Source organism: Ctenopharyngodon idella, chromosome 9, assembly GCF_019924925.1.
Source record: "Ctenopharyngodon idella isolate HZGC_01 chromosome 9, HZGC01, whole genome shotgun sequence".
In the NCBI taxonomy this organism is placed as follows: Eukaryota; Metazoa; Chordata; class Actinopteri; order Cypriniformes; family Xenocyprididae; genus Ctenopharyngodon; species Ctenopharyngodon idella.
In genome coordinates this window covers 7,341,122-7,360,128 of record NC_067228.1, presented here as the reverse complement: position 1 = coordinate 7,360,128, position 19,007 = coordinate 7,341,122, and the positions used below count along the sequence as shown (strand labels likewise).

The 19,007-nt window shown below is 37.1% G+C and overlaps 1 protein-coding gene across 7 annotated transcripts in view; it reads right to left on the bottom strand.

Annotated features, from left to right (window-relative positions):
• znf385b (zinc finger protein 385B) overlaps window positions 1-19,007 on the bottom strand; it is a 141,145-nt gene that overhangs the window by 27,776 nt on the left and 94,362 nt on the right. For all 7 annotated transcript variants that reach the window (XM_051906858.1, XM_051906859.1, XM_051906863.1 and 4 more), the window contains one exon: window positions 9,887-10,029. In XM_051906858.1, coding sequence (XP_051762818.1) covers window positions 9,887-10,029 — 143 coding nt within the window. The remainder of the gene's footprint in view (window positions 1-9,886; window positions 10,030-19,007) is intronic.

Genomic DNA, 19,007 nt, shown 5'->3' with positions numbered 1-19,007 from the left:
ATGATCAAAGGCCTTACAGGTTTGGAACAACATGTGGGTGAGTAATTAATGACAGAAATTTCATTTTTGAGTGAACTAACCGTTTAACATTATAAAATCAACGTTTACGTTAACGCGTTAACGCATGCGATTAATTCAAAATCCTTAACGCGTTAAAATAATTTGATGCATTTAACGCAAAAAAAAAATATGGAAGCATGTGAAATTGCATCATAACGTAATTTACGTCATGCAGTTAGATGATCTTAAAGTCCATGCTGATTATATCAGAGATGGCAGAGAGAATTATTCATTCCAGAGTCTGTTCCTGTACTCATTGCGTATAATTTTTGTAAATGCGGTTGTCAGTAGTATTTTTCGGTTGTAGTTAATTCGGTTGTAGAATGCAGTTGTCACTTCAGTAAATTACTGAACTGTGTGTGTACAGAAAGGCAAATTTAACTGCAGTGTGTACATGGCCACTGTTTCGTTTTAAAACACAAACTCTCTGTCATATTCTGTCATTGTATCTGAAGAGCGCGAGCCCTTTCACATCACGCTGTTCCTGTCTGAACAGAAAGTCGAAACATCCCACTGCTGTATGGCCAGATGATATGAAAACTATGTTTCTTGGGTGGATAAAGCAAACCAGCTTCTTGCAATGAAAGTTTTGATGGATGAGGATTGCAATCAAAGTAAAGACGATTGTAGTGACGTACAGGAGTGAGTATTGATGCGCAAAAAAAATCATGTATGAGCGCTTTTTTTGGAAAGATATCCAAATTTTTAGCTGAAAAATACAGTTTTGTGAAAATCACACTTCAATCTGATAGTTTACCTTGCTGGATATAGGCAATGATGGCAAAATGGATGTGTTAAACAAGATAAATGGCGTATGCTCAATTTCACGATAAGTGTGCGATTAATCACAGTTAAAAAATTAATCTATTGACAGCCCTAATATATATATATATATATATAAATTATGTCATCAGAATAACATGACTTAGGCCAGGTTGCTTTTAGCACTAATTGTGAGTTCATATGAACCAGACTCCAGACTACCTTTTCAAGCAGACTTGGGTGCTTTTTGCTGATGCCATTTTATCCTTGGATAAGAGTACAGTGCTCTCTATTTGATTAGGGGATGGTACAGTGGACTAGCAGCCATCCATTCATGACCTCTGCGGGTCACTAATGCAGTTCCTCACCACTCTGCTGCTAACTCTACAAACCACAGTACAGAAACCTCCCATGTCGATTTTTTAAAGAATCCAAAGTCCATAGTTGCAGTCTGTCAGTTCTCTGACACGCTACCTGTTGTGCATGACGCTGAACAGCGGTAATCTGTAATTAAAATCTCGCTCTCCCACCACAACATGCACAACAGCAATCAGTGCAGGGAAGTTACAGGCTAAAGATGTAATGACTGTGGGAGATGGAGGGGTCAGGAGAGAAGATACAGCTGGTGGGATTGCTGTGCTCCTCCTCAGCATGTGGCTGGAGCGTCCTGATGTGTAATCAAAATCTGGCGTAAGGGACGTAGCTCAATCTGTGGTGCTGGAACAAGTTCTACAAAGGGGGAAAACTGAAGATGGATGGGTTGCAATGTCCCTATGTGGCAAAAAAATGAGCTCATGAATATTAATCAGTTTGCACTGACATTGCTCAGAGATTTCAACATTGAAATGTCAACAATATGATTTCACTTTAAAGGGTCAATCAGTTTTTAAATGTCAAACGTCAAAATACTATGAGACCAGAAATAACATATAAAATCATAAATGAATATATGTAAATAAATGTTAACTGTAAACTGAATTGCTTCTGAATTAATTCTGTCTTTTTGCTCAATTCAAGAGAATGTGAATTTTACTTTATTTAATTTGTTTTTTTTATGCAAATTCAAATGTAAAGTTTGCTGTCTTATGTTCAATCTGTCAAGATTCAACACATTTTGTGTATGATTTTCTCACTTTATGTCTCTGGACAAATGTGTTCTGACTCCATCTGCATTTTTTTTTTTTTTTTCTTCACGCATGAGCAAAAAGACAGCTTTAACTGTTTGAAATAAAATCAGATACTAAAACAAGAGGAAATATCAGCTAACAAATAACAGCCTATTTCAGAAATGTGCTTTTATTCTGAGACAAGAGAGGTTGACTATATATTTTAAGGCCACACTGCATATAGTCTTGCATAGCTAGAACTTCTGACTTCATTGGATAAAGACTGCCCAGAGGCCATCTGACTGACATGTAAAGTAACCAATCACAGTTCGCTTTGTTCAGCGTCATGTTTAGGGGCGTAAAAATATAAAGTCGATGTCCCTAAAATAACAGACCAGCGTGTAAAACTCTTAGGAGTATTTTGAAGAGTCTATGTCCATAATACTTTTGAAAATCCAACGTTTAGTTGATCCTGATAAGCACTCATTGTCACAGTTCCATGAGGGGGTTGGCCTCAAGGCATCTTTGTTTCCAGGTGGACCGTTAAAGAACGCGACACACACTAATCCTGTAAAAATCAACCAATCAGATGACGACTTCAAAACTCCTAAAGTGTTTCCAATTTTGTGTTCCATATGCATCAGACGTTCAGCCAACAGTCTGTGAGCGCAACGTCTGAGGCTGAGACTACATTGAATAGAGGCTGCAAAGGGGGCAGACATGAGCACTCTTCAAATCATTTGAAGTGGGCTAAATTGCCCAAATGAACATGACCATCTCCATCAGTAACAGTTTACCTGCTATACAAACATACACAATGACATCACAATTTGTGGGCAGAGCCCCATCTCATAAGGATTACCTTTTAATCAGGCATTGTTAATCACATTAGCTCAAGTGGAAGAGACACCAGTCAATCACTGTCAAATCAATTTAAATTACACTTCACTGTCATTCACCTCCATTCTGACATAATTAAAAATCTATCAAGTAAACACAGCACTCATACACCTGCAATGTCAGCAAATCAAACTAATGCAAAAGCAGATCGACGCAATTAACTTGACTTACTTACATTATATAAACATGCAAATCTTATGTAATTCTCTTCAAACTGTTGCTAAGCCATGACATTATTTGACCTGAAAGAGAAAACAGCCCGAGAAGCAAAGAGTTTACGCTAACGTCCACTATAGCATCTCTCGGGACAACACTGAGAAATCAACAATCTCTCTTCTTTCTTTCTTTATATCTTTCTCTTTCACTGTCTCTAAACCTATTTACGAGCTCCCACAATGATATCTGTAGCTCTGTAATGGCAAGAATATCTTAAAGTGAGTCGATAGCTGTGACCTTGCCAAGGCCAGAGACTGTCTCTGAAGCACAGAAAGCACAGCAGATGGATAATGTGGTGCTTCTCTTCATGGCTGAGAACACCTGGCTGAGCACAAACCGGCCTCAGTCTGTTGTGACTCTGGCAGCATTGATTTCAGTCATAGAGAGAGAGAGAGAGAGCCGTGACTATGCGCCCGCTGTAATCACGCTGGGATCCTTCATCGGGCGCAGTCCTCTCAAGCACATAAACACAATCACACTGATGACTAACTCCTCTTTATCCAATGCTGCCTCAACTGCCTCCATCGCAGAGATTTGTTCAATATATTTCACAAATTATGAGACAAATTAGTCAGTTTCCACTTTCTGTTGTTATCATTTGTGTTCATTATGGTTGCAAACTGAGAATCGGTTCTTATTCTGAACTGGTTTGAATAGCTAAACCATATGATTTTTGTGACAATGGGTTCTGTTAATGTTTCTTCACCGTTTATGCCACCAGTGTGAAACAATAAAACAATGAAAAAAAACTAATAGCTAGTACATCACATCACATCTTGCATGCAAAAACAAAATGAATGGCTCCTATGAGCTGGGTCTGTTTAAAAAACTGATCAAAACAACTCACATTTAAGGTCACAGATATAGAAAATGTTTGGTCATACTACAATGTAAAAAATAAGTTCAGTAGGTTATGACAAGATATGTTTTTACATTACTTTAACTCATCAAAATAATATTTTTTTAAACTCTTTTTATAAGTTATACAAGACAAGATTTAAGTCAAATTAATGCAATTTAAGTTGAAATGACTTATATGGCTAAGTTGATACTTAAAAATTGAAGGCAGCAACTTTTTTTTTTTTGGAAACATAAACAGAAAAAATAATGAATGGTAATTTTTGTTGACCTTTTTTTAAATAATATACACGACAGTTCAAAAGTTTGGGGTCGATTTTTTTAATGTTTTTGAAAAAAGTCTTTTATGCTCACCAAGGTTGCATTTATTTGATAAAAAAATACAGTAAAAACAGTAATATTGTGAAATGGTACTACAATCGAAAATAACGGTTTTCTATTTTAATATATTTTAAACAGTAATTTATTCCTGTGATGCAAAGCTGAATTTTCAGCAGCCATTGCTCCAGTTTTCATTCTCACATGATCCTTCAGAAACTTTCTTATTTCTTATTATTATTACAGTTCATAATGGTTGTGCTGCTTAATATTTTTGTGGAAACAGTGGTATATATTTAATAGGATTCTTGCTGAATGAAAAATCTTACTGACACCAAACATTTGAACAGAAGTGTATATAAACAAAATATAGTAAATGGAATTATGATTATGATAATTATGATTTTTTGTTTTTTTTGTTTTTGTGCTTTTGAATTGTAAATAGAATCATTAAGTGTATATATGGAATGTATGTATGGAAATAAAATGATTAAATTCTTCATGTTCCCATCTCTAGTGAACAATATTGTTATCTCCAAAAGACAGAAAGTTTTTTTTATAGATATTGTGTTCAGTAAGACGGTGCTTAATAGCAGCTTGGGAGGACTTGCAGGCTTCTCTGCATGTGGAGTGGAGGAAGCACTAATTATACATAAGGACACCTGCTCATAATGTTCCACAAACAGTCGGCTCTGACGGTGTGCCAGGAGAGGCATATGTCAGGGCACACATGCAGAACTCTTTGACACAATGACAGTTCTCCTTTCTCTAAATTTCTCTGTTGAGTCATTCCTGTTATGCAGTACTTTCCAAACTATGTAACTTAAATATATATATTTAAATACATGTTTCTTTAAAAAAAAGAGAAAAAAAAAAGATATACCAAACGTTCAGAAATATGCCTTAAAGCTTAAAATTGATTTCACTCAATGGCAAGAAAATGAACACGATTCCTAACAAGACATAAATAAAGAGCTAAAGTTGGGATAAAACTGAAGGACTCAACTTGAAGATAATTTTGATACTTTTTAACTTTCAAAATTATGATATCATACAAATTTCTGTGATTTTATCAATCAGGATAAAATGCTTTTGATAAAACAACTAATCTCACAAAATATCGAAGAATGCATCACATTGGCCACGTACAAACGATAAAGTTTAAAGAGTGACAACCGCATTTAAATACGGGAGTGAATCCCCTAAATTATCGTTCCGTGTGTGTACGGAACACGACTCACTCCCGAAATTGCGATGATTGACACCATGGTAACCACTGAAAAGTTCTGGCATCTTAAGTGTTTGGTTTCTGCTATTTTTGACAAAAGTAATATTACAGTGACTAAAGACTTATGTTCTGCAATTTTAATTAAACCACTGTTTACAGCTCTATAAACTATAAACGCCTCTAGGCGTCATATTTTGTTTCTGTTTGGAAGGCTGCGCACCTGTGAAGTGTTGCCATGTCCACTTATTATAAGTATCTTTGGGCTTGTAGTTTGGGTTTGGTTCATAAAGCGATCAAGTTTATGGGTCGATAATAAAGTGGGCAGGTGTGGATTGCAATATTTTGGTCTTTTTTTCAATATAAAGCATTTGGATTTATCTGGGCTTATTATGGGCTTGTTCACTTTTTTTTTTCTAGCAAGATCTGGTAACACAAATGAGTCAACGCTCGCACCACTTGTGGTTTTTCCTGTGGTTTTCTTGCACCACACATATAGAAGAGAGACACATCTTGCATTTAAATACGTCATTAACAACTAATTGTTTAGTTCGGTTCTGTACTCACTGTGTATAATTTTTGTAAATGCGGTTGTCAGTAGTATTTTTGGTTGCAGTTAATTCAGTTGTAGAATGCAGTTGTCATTCCAGTGAATTACTGAACTGTGTGTGTACAGAAAGGGATTAAGCACTAGAAGGTGAACTGACAGCCAAATTTAACTGCAGTGTGTACATGGCCATTGTTAATACTCACTGAAGCTTGTGCTGTTGTTTTCCCTCCAAAATTATGTTACTTCCTGGAGGATGAAGTCTTTAAGGAAGTGACATTTGTCAATGGATATTACTACAGATTTAAATCTTTAAAAAAAAAAAAAAATGAGTTTAATGTTTTATTCAATATATTAAGAGAAGGGCACATGAAAAAGTACTGCATAGTAGGAATGACCCAGCTGAGAATGTTGATTGGAGGGGAGTTAGCATGACAAGAGAGGTAGGAGAGTTGAGATCAGTATAAGAGATAAACAAACAACAGCACTGATCAAGTGATACCTCCGAAAATACCCGCAAATCATGTGCACCACTAACTATCATTAGCCTATGCCATTCCTGGGAAGCTCAACAGAGACTACTGTGATTAGCTTCATTAGGAGAAAATAATTCATTTGATGGCCTTGTAGGGAGACGGTATAATTACGCTAATTTTGTGGTGCCGTGATTGCAGCCTGGAGAACCTCTTGATTTGCACCAACAGTCAAGCAGTAATTATGACAGCTTCTACCGTGTTTATTTGTTTATTTTTGGTGCAATCCATTGGGTGCTGGGCCATAAAAACAGTGCGGTCAACTGTAGACAGATTGGTGAGAATTTACTTTTCTTTAGCTCAAGGCTGGAATTAGAATTGAATTAGCAACACCACACAGGAAGTTCTCCAGGCTGCAATGACAGGAAGAAGAATTTACTGACTTCAGTATTCAATAATATATAATTACAGTATATATATATATATATATATATATATATATATATATATATATATATATATATATATATATATACACACACATACATACATACATATACTGCATCCTGTTGATTCTGTTTGATCCTGTTTGGTATCTCAAATGAAACTGAATTCAAACTGAATTCAAGAATTGAACTAATATTTAAAAGACATTGTAATTGTAATTTAATTTTGAATGGCACACCACCCTCATGTCATACTGACCCAAGGCTTGGCCTCCACTAACCAGTTTAAAGAGCACTGTCACTTTGAATCACGGCAGGACAGTGCATTGGGGAGAGTGAGAAGAGTGACAAAAAAGTGAAAGAGAGAGAGAGAGAGAGAGAGAGAGAGAGAGAGAGAGAGAGAGAGAGAGAGAGAGAGAGAGAGAGAAGAAAGAAGAAGGTTTTGAGCATAATAAAACAGCGGTGGTTAAATAAGCCCCAAATTCAGACTGACTTTCTTTCTATTTCAGATCCCATCAGCCTCTCTCTCTGTCTCCCTTCATTGCCATCACCACAGCAGTCTGGGTTTGGGGAGATAAAAGCACAAATCGATTTTGCTCCCTCATTTTGGGGGTTGGATCAGGGGCTGGAATCAATGCGTGAGGGGTCGACACGTCTGCAGATGTTCCCGCAAACACACTGTGGACGTTTCGAAAGGAATATACCACATACTAGGGCTGCATACTTTGATTTAAAAAAAAAAAAAAAAAAAAAAAAAAAAATCATACTGACCTTAACTAGTATGACTAAACTGATTTTAGTATTTTCAATATCAAGGTTACAAGAACAAAAGGCAGATAATAAATAAACATGAAGAAGCAGATCTCATGTTGTATAGATTAAGGAACTTTCCTGCAATGCTTTTCTGTCATTTTTGCCTACGCTCTGCTAGGAATAGAAAGAGTCAATGATGATGTTTAAACAAACATAGACCACTAACACCATCCAGTGTAGACAGCATCACTGATTATAATGGAATTCACACTGAATATAATATAATTGAATTCACACCAAAATTTATTAAAGGGGGCCTATTATGCCCCTTTTCACAAGATGTAATATAATTCTCTGGTGTCCCCAGAATGTGTCTGTGAAGTTTCAGCTGAAAATACCCCAGAGATCATTTATTATAGCTTGTAAAATTTGTCCTTATTTGGGTGTGAGCAAAAACATGCTGTTTTTGTGTGTGTCCCTTTAAATGCAAATGAGCTGCTGCTCCCTGCCCACTTTCCAAAAGAGGGCGGAGCTTTAACAGCTCGCACTTCAGTTGCTCAACAACACCAAGCTGGAGAATCTCACATGGCCAAAATGGCGATTGTCAGTAACGGTGTTCAGCCTTACATTGTTCAAACCGGAGTCGGACACTGATGGAGAGACTCAGGAAGAAGTTACAACTTTTAGAATGAAACTGGACATTTCTGAATGGTAAGTTGATACATTTATGTAGTTGCTGTGGAGTTGATTCAACTCATCGACTAGCATGTGCCGTCATGTTAATCTTTTGTGCAAAACCCATATGGACGCCCACTAAATACAGCGTACCTGTTTGCCAAATAGAGCCATACACACCATCGTCTGTGCAGTCAACGACAGAACAGTTAACATGCTTTGCTCAAACTTTTGCCATGGCATTAGAACTGATACACCGATACAAAAAAAAAAAATAAATAATAATTGCGACGTGGGTGGAAACATGCAGATTAAGGGGTGGTAATATTATAATAAGACCCCCTTCCTATGTCACAAGGGGAGCGAAATCTAAACGGCTCACATGCTTGCAGAGAAAGGCTTTCCAAAACAAAGTTACTGGGTTGTCCTTTTTCATGTTTTCTGGGTTGGCAGATGCACCGGGGACTCGATTATAGCACTCAAACATGGAAAAAGTCAGATTTTCATGATATGTCCCCTTTAATATTGCCACAAACGGCATAGGCCCAACAACATACAAAATTGATGACATATGGTTTTATGCTCTTGGCCAATTCACCCCACAGACGCCTTGTGTTCTGGCTGGCACAAATATCTTACGTTCAAGTGAACACGTACACTACAGTTCAAAAGGTTGGGGTCAGTATGATCTTTAAATGTTTTTGAAAGAAGTCTCTTACTCTCACCAAGGTTGAATTTATTTTAATCGAAACACAATAAAAACAGTAATATTGTGAAATATTAATACATAAAATAACTTCTTAACTTGTAATATTAATTTAAAATAACAGTTTCTATTTAAATATATTTTAAATATATTTTTTTCCTGTAAAGACAAAGCTGAATTTTCAGCCATTACTCCAGTCTTCAGTGTCACATGATCCTTCAAAAATAATTCTAATATGCTGATTTAGTGCTCAAGAAACATGTCTTATTATTTATCATAGTTAAACAGTTGTGTATCAGTTATATTTGAAATAGAAATCTAAATAAAATTATTCATTCCATTTTTGAAGACGAGAGCATGTCGTGCCACCTGTCCATTTTGGCATCTGCCTAAATTGGCAAGTTTTTAGGTTTCTGCAAGCCACAAAATACAAAATTGTAAAATACCTTTTAAACATTGAAAAGCCAGTTTTGTTTTGCTGTCCTAACTATGCATGGCTTATATGATTAGTTAAATGTTGTTATTTGCATTCAGCATCATTTTTTCCCTGCTGTCTGCTAACCTAAAGTCTCATTTTTGGCTGAGGCTCCAGTGTAGTATGCCATTCTAAATAGCCGCTAGCACACAATTATTGGACACTCTTCCAAACAACCGCACAAGCTACAGTTTGTGAAGGACGATATACACTTAACATAAAGAACATTATCTATCCACACACTATGTTTTTTTCTGAACCTTCAGAGAAGGTTTTAATTCCATCAGTGTCAACCCACACAGGAACGAGGCCAACATTAAAGGGGCAGACGGCCAAGAGAAGGAAGATGAAAGCGGGCTTGCTTACCGTATTGAAATTAGGGAACAGGCCGACCGGAGAGGAGCTCTCCACAGGGAAGGTCATGAAAGGCTTCATGTCCAGACCGGACTGCATCATTAGAGAAGGAGTCCGAACCAACGCAGGGAGTGTGTTGCTATGACAGGAACTTCCTGGAGTGGAAAAAGAGGCAGACAGTTAAGACAAAGAAGAGATAAAACTTTCAAAGCTCTAGAGACAAAATACTCATACTCATACGTGCATAGACGAGGAGAGCAAGAGAAGGTACATTAGAGAGCAGGCAGTGATAAGAGGAAACTAACTCATCATCGTCGGCCAAAGAAGCAGAATACCTGAGTGCTCTGGGAAGGAAGACTGGCACAAAAGAGACAGAAATGAGTGAGAGGTTGACGGGAGATGAAAAACATATCAGGGAAGTCCAAGTTCTGAACTGAGCAAGTTCACCCAAAAATGAAAATTCTGTCATCATTGACTCATTCCCTCATTTTTGGCTGAACTATCCCTTTAGGACATCATCCCATAATATCCTATAATAAACTCAGACAAGCTTAATGCAAAAATGCATCTAATAATGTGGATTATAGAATATAATATACCTTTTTAATTCTATACAACATTGTATTGATAAAAAATTATTTTAAATTAAATATTTACCCAATATTCGTGTGTGCTATGCATTTGTTTATTAGAGTATGCTAGCTCCAAAACAGTGTTGTTATTGTAAAATTAAAAAAAAAAAAAAAAACTATTAAAAAAAGTTTTTGTTAATTCAAATAAAGCTGAAATATAATTAGCTGAAGCATTAAGATTACTAAAACAAATTTTTAAAAGGTAAATATAAATATATAAAACAAACAATTAAAATGACAGAACATAAGATTTAAAAATAAAAGTTAATTCGAAATATTAATAAATACTATAATAGTATATAGATAAAAATAACACTTTACCAATCACAATTAACATTAATTATGATTCTTTTTCCTCATGTAAGGAGCACTATTTGTACAACAGGTTGTCGTGACAGAGTGGATAATGATCTTGGCTCAAACACTGACAGCTGTAGGTTTGAGCCCAGTCAGGGACAATCCATGAATTTTTACTATTGCGTCATAGAGTACCTCAGAGATGGTGTCACTTTATAGGCCAACCCGGAAGTTAGCGGTGCACGGGTTCCCTCGATCGAAAGCCTATGCATTTTTCCCATAGACTTTTGGAAAATCGCAAAAAATAAGCTCTGTGTTTAACAAAGGGTTATGACACTTACACGTTTTGTCTATCAAGATAATCTTTACAAGTTAACACAAAATTTATACATTTTGAAGCCTAAATAAAGTCGTGAGATATAAAAAGCTAACAGTAGGCTATAAACGGACTACAGCACACCATGGTCGCGGATCAACGTCACCACCACCAAGCTTCCTCAAACTTTATTTAAAAAACAACTTTATTTAAAAACATGTTCGCTGATTATGATCTGCGCTGTGTATGAATACTTATCCACTTTTTTATGAGAAATGCTGTCCAAATGTCCTGTTTGTCATGATGACATCTAAAGTTTTAGTGATTGTATAGAATTAAAAATGTTTTAAATTAATGATTTTAAAAAATCATATGTTTTAAAAAAATCACAAGCGGGTTATAACTGGTGTGTTTTATGTCAGAGATCAAAACGTGAAAATATTTAGAGGCTTTGTTAACCACAGACCTTATTTCAGGCGATTTAGCAAAAACCCATTCAAAAAACCCATAGACTTTAGGGCGATGGAACCAGAAGTCCTAAAATGCTAACTCGCTTCCGGGTTTAGCATACAAAAACACGTCATCCCTGAGGTACTCTATTGACAAGACGCTTAACCACATGTGGTAACACTATTTTACAGTGTCCTTGTTACACATGTTAAATGTAGTATTGTAAGAACTACAAATACAAATGCAAAATTACATGCAACTAACCCTAAACCAACCCCTAACCCTATGTAGTTAATTATTATTACTCAGTACTTACAATAAATGTATAATTACACTGTAACAAGGACACCTTAAAATAAAGTGTAACCCCACGTTACTTCAGGGGCACGGTTCCTATAGTAAGTCTAGAGGAAGTGGCTTTGAATAAAATGCATCTGCTAAATGACTTGTCATTTAAGCATGCACATTTGTTACAAGTAAGATCATTCATTTAAAACATTTTTAATTCTATACAATCACTAAAGCCGTGCGTACATGGTGCGATTTTTGCTGTCGTACAAGCTTCTCTTGGGAGAAATTGTGTGGAAATCGTTGATGCTCTTATGGTCTTGAATTGTGTGAGAAGAATTATGAGCAAAGCCAAGTAGGTTATAAGCACCTCCCAACAATTTTTTAAATATGTTTAAAAAATTCGGGGAGTCAGCCCAATTTTGACCAGTGTATAGGCTGTCCCCTATTGCCATATCATACACAACCACATCACATAGACTAGATCTATGAACAGTGTTGGGGGTAACGTGTTACAAGTAATGCGAGTTACATAATCAGATTGCTTTTTTCAAGTAACTAGTAACACATTACTTTTGAATTTACAACAAAATATCTGAGTTATTTTTTCAAATAGGTAATGCAAGTTACTTTGTATTCCAATCTACTGACTGACACCTCTCCTGTCCCCATGTTGAGAGAAATCTGGAGTAAGTCCCCAGCCCAGCTGAGAAAAAGTAACGCAAAAGTAATGCATTACTTTCCATAAAAAGTAACTAAGTAACACAATTAGTTACTTTTTAGGGAGTAACGCAATATTGTAATGCGTTACTTTTAAAAGTAACTTTCCCCAACACTGTCTATGAATATTATGAATATTTTTATAGCCCAGTGGTTGCAACCCTACAGCGTGCACATACATTTAGTGACACATACAAATACACTCTCTAGTTGTCTTTTCACCAAATCATTTGCACACTTCTCTTTTTATTTTCTTTCTTTTTTCTATCCAAATCTATAGCAGCAACATTGAAAGCTCTATTCTCTGTGTTTAGCTTGAAAGCTCATGTGATTCCCGCCGTGAGTTGTGCCGCGTACCAGCTGCTTAACTTAGTCTCTTTTCATTTACTCACAATTATTCATCCTGACTGGAGATCTGGATCACACACTTGCACTATAATAGAACCGAGTTGTAATTCTAGTGCGACATTGCTGAATAAATTGGCCCCTAATACGATTTGATAAGCGTGAGCAGTACCATGTCCATTTATATGACACAATGACAGCTCCAATCGGACGAGTAATGAAGAAGGATCTCGTGTAATGTGCCATGGAGATATCTAATCAAGTATGTGACGAAAGGGAAAGGGTCATTTCCAGTTCGTTGGACAATTAAAAGAGATCCGAGATCCTTTATTGTACGAATCCGAGGTCAATCTGTGAAACATAATCAGCCTGTGTGGCCAAAAAAACTGCAGACCATGGCTGTGTCGTCTTAGTCTTGAATTTCTTTACGTAATGGTTAACAAATCCTTGTAATGCTGGTAAAAATGATGACAACAGTAAAGAAAACATGCTTTCAGCATGGCAGGGGAACATCTAAAGCTACTGCATGGCACCCCGGGAGGTATAATGCACACTAAAGCTGCTTTAATCATAAGCTAGCGTGGCTCTTTGCAGAAAAAAACAAGCTGCAAATGTGCTTTTTCTCTCCTCATTTGGTCTGTCTGAACAAAAGTATGAAAAATAAACAAGGAATCAGTGGCTGTCAGTGTGAGCTAAACGGCAAAGGGAGTAAGACAGAGTATGAGGAATGCTTTTGGCTTTCTTTTGAGATGCCATTCAACAAGTCAAGGCTGACTAGACAAGCTCAATGAGGCGTCTTGTAGTATGTTTTGTGGCTGCCTTACAAACATTGGTTGGTTATATAAAACTGCATTTGTGGCTCTACAACAAAAACAAATTATGGAGATGAAAAAAAAATGTGGTTACAGTGTTTAAAAACAGTCTTTTCAGATGGTCAAAGTCAACTTTTTTTTTTTTAAGAATATTTCTTCTAATTTATGTGTAAAAGATGTTTTTTTTTTTTCAAAACATCACTGACTGCAATGCACAGGCCAGAACAAGTCCACTTCGCTTTATTACAAATGCACACACTCCATCGCTAGACAGATGTCTCCCTCTCCACCTGTACATCTGAGCACTGAAACAGACTTATTTTATTCCCATTTGCTGAGTTTAATGAGAACCACATGCAATAACTGAACTTGGCCCTCCGACTGGCATCAAAATTCATAGCCGTGATTTGAAGCTCTGTGGCCCGACCAGAACATTCAGTTTCAATAAAACAACTGCGTTTTCATGGTTCAGATGAGGCAAAACGTTGCATATTTCAAAGCTTAATGAAACCATCAGAGATGTGCAGATTCAGATGGGTAATGATTGTCCTCATCATTTAGGTTTTGACTCACTGTATTAGTTTAACCGCTTTGATGCATGAATTGTCTAATCACAAAGGAAAATATTCTCAGTGGTTTTTTTTTATTATTTCAAAACAAGGCTATAATCATTAGCAATATGTTTTTTTTCTACCAAAATGATTCATTTTAAGACAGTTATACATCTGGCCACTGCAATAAAAGACAATATTTCAGAGGTACAGTACTTTGTGTATTATCACGTTTTTCAGCCATTTCTATGTTGTCATACAATAAAAACATAGGCTGCATTGGAAATTGCATACTTCCCTACTTTCACTGTATGTGAAAAGAATAGTTTGTCCGAATTCACAGTATTCGTTGAAACAGAAGGCAAAAAGATTCTGAAGGGATTATCTGATGGACACTTTACTATCCCACAAGGCCACGGGAGAGCAACTGACACTGGTAGAAATATTAATAAACACATGACGAATGTAATATGTCCGGACATACTGTACCCATTCATACTATATAGAACCGAAGTCCCTTTAAGACAAGTAATTTCACTCGGCGGCCATCTTTGAAACGCCTCTTGGGCATGCAAGTGCAGCTCCTATCTCTTTGAATGGGGAAACATCAAATTCTCCAAAGCTGTTTGCCAAGCTTTCGATTAAACTTCATATTTGATGAAATCTGACAACAACTGTCTCATAAATTTTGTTTCTAAACGCTCGAATCAAGACAAAAAACTGTATCTTTCAGGCTGGATCAAGCTAATGCGCATGCGCAGTCTGACTGTTTCTATAGGAACCAGAGCTTCTAACGGCCGCTGCAGTGACACAATGACTTTACCAATCGGCAATTGGCTCTTATTTAGAAGGCGGGACTTATTCCGCCATATTGCGCGTTGCACTTTCTCCCATTCAAAACAATACGAGTGATGCGTCTTGTGTTATTCTATAGTCTTTGATAGAACATACATAGACACTGTGGCATATGATGACAACAGTCATAGAATTATGGGTAAGGGTCAAAGGTCAACATCCATGGTGGTTAGGAAGTAATATTATTCTGCCTTCATGTGCTATCAGAAATTTCCTATTTCCCACTTCTGAAGTTGTGATTATGAGCTCGTCGCATTCAAGTGCTTTGTTGTTGGAAAAAAACAGGAATCATGGAGGACACCAAGTTTATTCTTGCCTATTTATTAGGAAAATCTTTTTAAAGCCAAAATGATGTTTAGTTTCCCATTCATTGACAACTATATGAACATTCACCATCTAGATAATCAGCATGCTGGCGATTCTAGAATTTCGGTCAAATACAGGCTATTTCCGCTGTGTATAAAACATACAATATCTTAAAATGATTGTTCATAATGTAAATATGCACTACTTTAACAACAAGACAAGGTGATGTAGCTGTGTGGAAAAAAAATAATAAAGAATACCAGCCACAGCAGCAATCATTCTCCCCTCCGCCATGTCGGGAACTCAGTTATCAAAATTATCCCCGAGCTTCCCAGTGATAAAAACAACTCAAGAGGGCATTCATGTCCAACTTTTAAGTAGGAAACTCATATTTATGATAATTCTGATAGCATGTGAAGATAGCATTATTTCCCGTGGATGGTTAAGGCCCCGTTTACACTAGTGCGTTTTGTTTTAAAACGCATACGTTTTGCCATGGTTATGCCATGTCATTTACACTATGCCAGCGTTATCGAACCTCAAAAACGGAGACTTTCAAAAATGCTGCAGACCCCGTTTTAGTTTAAAAACGCCGGGGTTGCATTTCAGTATAAACGGGCCAAAATGGAGATTTTTGAAAACTATGGTGTGGCTGCCCACATTCGCTCTGTGTATCCTTGATGACCATGTAAACAATAACATGGAGACTGAGTTGTAATCTTTGCTGGATTTGTTGTCATTTTTAGCAGCCATTGTGCAGTTAAACTCTGCATTTTTTTTTTTTAGTACTGCAAATACCTGCATACCATACCTACGGAACCGGAAACACTTCCTATAACACCAGATGTACTCATTACATCAGAAGAAGAATGGCATCTACGCTAATATTAGTCTCTCTGTTTATCCCGAGGTTTACCGTAGTCAGCTGGATCGCATCCAGGTGAGATTGAGGACCTGTGCCTTGACACGACCACAACACAGCCCTGAAGTGTCAGCAGAGATTGAATCAACTAGATCATCCACTGTGAAGGCCTCATCGACACGACAGCCAGTGGCACAGTTCCTCAACAAACCGTCCATACTGGCGTGATGAATACGATCCTCAACTGGATGGAACTTGAATAAATACTTTGACTGTTGCGATCCCATCGGACTTATTATGATTCAGGCAGCTATCATAAAGCATTGTTCGCTGTTTGCCAGAGGAGAACTGGCCCCCTGACTGAGCCTGGATTCTCCCAAGGTTTTTTTCTCCATTTTAACACCTGTTTGCCACCTGATGTCACCTGTTGGAGTTTGGGTTCCTTGCCGCTGTTGCCTTTGGCTTGCTTAGTTGGGGACACTTGACATTTGATATTCAACAGTGTTTTGATCTGCCTGCATTGACACCATTGTATGCGAACTGAATTGAGCTGGATGATGACATCACTGTTTACTCCAGTGATGATATAGATAAATTAACTAAATTAATAACTATTGATTCTTACATCGGAATGAATCAATACTGAATTTACTTACGATGGATAATGACACCATTTTCTTTAAGAGCTGCTGTGCAGCCAAAATTATATACCAGTTATCACTGTAAAGCTGCTTTGACACAATCTGCATCGTTAAAAGCGCTATATAAATGAAGGTGACTTGACATGCGCAAGAGGCAACTGTTTACACGTGTACGCGCATGCCCAGTGTGCATGAATAGTCATGTGGCGTGTTTTCGGTCATTTAGTATAGACGGAGATCGTTTCTGAAACGCTGTGGAAACACCAGTGTAGACGAGGATTGTTTCCATTTTAAAATGAAAATGCACCAGTATAAACGGGGCCTAAATTGGCTTGGAAAAGTGCTGGATTCCATGCATCAAAGAAAAAACAGTAAATGTATTTCCCTACTAGTTTCTCTTTTTCTCTCTATTTATTTTACCACTCTTATACTCTACCTAGACGCCAGGCTAAATTGCAGGGAACAATACTAGAGGACCATTACAAAAAGACAAGGAGCTGTGTTGCAGGGCAGACATGCCAGTGGTTTGAAGAGTGTGGTCAGGGCCAATCATTAAAACCGATGACAGAATAAAGTGTGTGTGTGAAATGGGCTACAGTAATTACTGTTCTTCATTGTGCACTCTGCAGCCAAAGAGCTGTGTTTGGCCAGAACAGGTGTTTGAAGCAGACCAGCACATACAGAGCATGGGAGAAAACAGCAGCATGAGAGTCAGTGATGATTTATGATGTGCACTGTAAAAGATCTAAACAGAAAATCTTTTAAAGCAATAAAAAGACAAAGTAATATAATGGGATGAGGTGACTTACAATTAAAATTCACTGGAATATCCAATATAAGCATTACCCTATAATATAAATAAAATATAAACCACATATGTATGATTCAAACGAGCAACACGAGCAAGCGTTGTCATTCTGAATATACAGCGCACTCAGTATTGATATAAGGTGATACTGCTTTTATAAAACAACACAATAAACGAAGGTCATATTCAGTAACATACATTGTAGATGCTTACTTTGTGTATTTTTGCTATGCCAACAAACACAAACTCCATACTAAGGCATTGCGCGCTTCGGTGCGACACAGTAGTGATTTTTGCTTCCTGAATGAAACGGCGATATTTGAATGAGTCTTTAGAGTGAATGATTCTATGACTCACTTGTTAATGCAGTAGCCAACCAGGGTTGCCAGGTTTTCACAACAAAACCCGCCCAACTCAAAACTAGACCAACACTAGCCCAATTGCGTTTCCAGGGGTAAAATCCACGTTTTCGACAGGGTTCCCCTGATAAAATTCGCATTTCAGGGGCTAAATATCGTGTTATTTGGGGTCATTCAACCCGCGGACCTGAAAAACAACCCGCGGCAACAGTGATAAAGTAGCCCAATTCCGCGGGAAAACCGCAGTCTTGGCAACACTGTAGCCAACAGTCGTCACGTGTTTCGTTCATGAATGAATCAGTGTGTTTGAATGAATCGGTTGATTGAATGAATTAATCAGTTACTGATAAACATAATAATTTGTCGCCACCTGCTGCCATAACTAATTTGCAGAAAGAGTCATTAAAAATCCTCACATAGATGACAGTATGTGTCAAAAAAATAAATAAAAAAAGGGCCATAAATACATAAATATAGAAATGAACAAGGATTATGAAAAATTACCATATTCATTCTCTTTATTCTGTTCAAGAAGGTTAAGACTCATGAACATGAATCGACAGTGAGCGTCTGCTGTGATATTCATTCTGTTTCTCTCAGAGTAACAGTTATAAGGTGTATCAAAGCACTGAATGTATGTGTCATTCAAATAGATTCAAAAGCACCATCTCTTAAACAACATCAGCATCCCGAGAATGAAACCAATGAAAGTAATGACTGTTACCTGGGAAACGGTGGTGACAGCCAGAGAGCATGTTGTGAGGGGAGATGGAGTTCTGTGCAATTTACGTGGATTCTGGGTATGTGATTTGAACAAGGCCGTATCAGGATTTGCATTTAGCCTAATAATGGAGAGGGTAAAAATAAATTTCCCTTTTTAAATCCATCTTG